This window comes from Henckelia pumila, chromosome 4, assembly GCF_033568475.1.
Source record: "Henckelia pumila isolate YLH828 chromosome 4, ASM3356847v2, whole genome shotgun sequence".
NCBI classification, from domain to species: Eukaryota; Viridiplantae; Streptophyta; class Magnoliopsida; order Lamiales; family Gesneriaceae; genus Henckelia; species Henckelia pumila.
In genome coordinates, this window is record NC_133123.1 from 152,869,344 (window position 1) to 152,871,758 (window position 2,415).

At 37.1% G+C, this 2,415-nt stretch overlaps 1 protein-coding gene across 1 annotated transcript; it reads right to left on the reverse strand.

The window, feature by feature from the left end:
- Positions 1–1,143: 1,143 nt before the first annotated feature.
- LOC140862103 (uncharacterized) lies at positions 1,144–1,785 on the reverse strand. Its single transcript, XM_073265107.1, has one exon. It carries the CDS (start codon positions 1,783–1,785, stop codon positions 1,144–1,146), a length of 642 nt encoding a protein of 213 aa, XP_073121208.1.
- Between the last annotated feature and the right edge of the window lie 630 nt (positions 1,786–2,415).

Consider the following 2,415-nt stretch of genomic DNA (forward strand, 5'->3'; position numbering starts at 1 on the left):
AATATCCTTGATATTTCTATATCGCTTTTGAACTGGATGTTGATTATGGTATTTATTTCTAATTCCTCTCATGATATTAGGTTGATATGCATTAGTCTGTTTAGGACTTTTAGCAATCTCTGCCTTAGTTTCATGAGGATTGAAGCCAATACCAAATCTTCTTCTGTTCATCTGCTCTATTTGTTGCCAAGTCATTAGAATAGGTTTTTCATCTTCATGTTCCCTAAATTCTCGTACAAAGTTTATGTATTTACCTTTGCACATATTTAGTTTGGGTAGAGTACTTGATTCACTAGTTTCCACTGTCTTACCAAAACCAAGACCAGTTTTGTCATGGAGTGGTCTTTGTGAATCATTCATTTCTGTCAACAGGCTCGAAGATTTATTCCATGATCTTATTATTTCATCCATGTTATGTTTTTCTGTTTTAAGATTCTTGATATCGATCTTGAGCTGTTCATTCTCCGTTCGGAGCACAGCAATCTCTGTTTCAAAACAGCTTATCTCAACTGATTGTTCAAAGGAGAGTTCAGTTGAGTTGTTTTGCAGATCCTTTTGCTTGGCTCTGACTTCATCGAATGCTAAGGACAGTTGATGATATTCATTTGCCATATCATGAAGAGCTTTGATTAGTTATTCTCTGGTAAATTCCTCAGAACCAAAATCAAATACCTGTTCACTGGTGGATGGAAGTTCATGATCGTTTGCCATAAGACATTTGACTTCTTCTTCATCATCACTTGAGCTAGAAGAGCCATTTGATCCCTCTGAATCACTGTCTGTTTCTGCCCACTTGGTTTTGCTATCCTTTGCAACCAATGCTTCATGCTTCTGTCTTGAGTTCCTTGAACTTTTTCTTTTGTCAAAGTTCTTTGGTTTGGGGAAATCGGCAATGAAATGTCCTGTTTTTCCACAGTTGAAACAGCTTCTTGGTTCTTCAACTGAATCTTTCTTTTGGAGATTTATTCTGTGTGATCCTTCTTGGTTTCTTCTGATGAACTTGCCAAACTTTTTTACAAACAAGGACATGGCATCACTGCTCAGTTGTTCTGCTGACTTTTCAGATTTGGCTGGTGACTCAATTTTTACTGCAGTCAAGGCCTTGGTCAATTGTGAGGTAGACTGATCTTCCTCTCGAGTTTGTCACTCGAATTCATATGCTTTTAGATCTGAAAACAGGTCATGCAATTCTAATTTGTTCAGGTCCTTCGATTCTCTCATGGCCATTGTCTTCACATCCCATTCTTTAGGAAGACTTCGAATTACTTTGAGAATGACTTTCCTGTTGGGATATGTTTTGCCCAATCCATTGAGCTCAATAACAATGCTGCTTACTCTTTCATCAAACTTTGTCATTGATTCTCCTGGTCTCATTTTGATGTTGTCGAATTTTTGAGTAGCTACGGATAGCTTGTTTTCCTTTGTTTGTTCATTTCCTTCACAATGTTGGATCAACTTTTCCCAAATCTCTTTTTCAGTCTTGCATGTCTTGATTTTGCTAAAGGTATTCTTGTCAAGAGTTTTATACAAGATATCCTTAGCCACATTGTCCAGATTTGCCTTCTTTTTGTCTTCAGCAGTCCATTCAATTCTAGGTTTCTCAATGTATTGTGGACCACCTCCAGAGAGGGCTATAGCAGTATTGACTTTTGTGATCTCAAGAGGTCCGTCAGTGATAACAAACCACATGTCATCGTCTAGTACTGATAGATGTGCTTGCATGCGAATTTTCCAGTCATCAAAATCTTCCTTTGAGAACATAGAAATTTTGATGAATGAAGTCATTTTGTTTAAGTGTTTTTAGAATAATATAATAACCTCTTTGATACCACTTGTTAGGATCGGTTGAAAGTCTAGAGGGGGGGGGGGTGAATATACTTTCAAGCAGTTTTAACTAAGTAAAATGAAACTCGATCGATTTAAGAATGAGTTCAAGGCTTATCTTAGTGTCGAATGTAGTTTGGCAAACAGAATGTGTGCGGAAAGATGTCAAGCTACAGATTTAAAACACTTAGTGTAAATCAGTTTAGGAGTAGGTATGAAGTATGAGGATGAATGGTAAACTGAAATGACACAAGAAATTGTTTATGGATGTTTGGAGATTTCAAACACTCCTACGTCACCTCTTCTTCCACCTCGCAAGGATTCACTAGAAGACTTTGATTTATACAAGCAATTTGCACAAACCCAATCCGATTTAGGACTTAAACATTGCCTAAACAAGAACTCCTAGTATATCACCTTGGTTTCAGTCCTAGACTGATTTTACAGTAGAATAAATACAACTCAAAATCTTTTAGCACAAAGATCGACCCTTCAATGGTCAGAATGATGCTTTTGAGTGTTTGTGCTTTCGAGTTTCCTGATCAAGTCTTGAGCGTAAGATGCTTCTTTGAAATTTTAGCAATAGCAGAG

Excerpts from the sequence above, each read along its gene's own strand:
- LOC140862103 (XM_073265107.1), bottom strand. The coding sequence starts at position 1,785 with ATGACTTCATTCATCAAAATTTCTATGTTCTCAAAGGAAGATTTTGAT.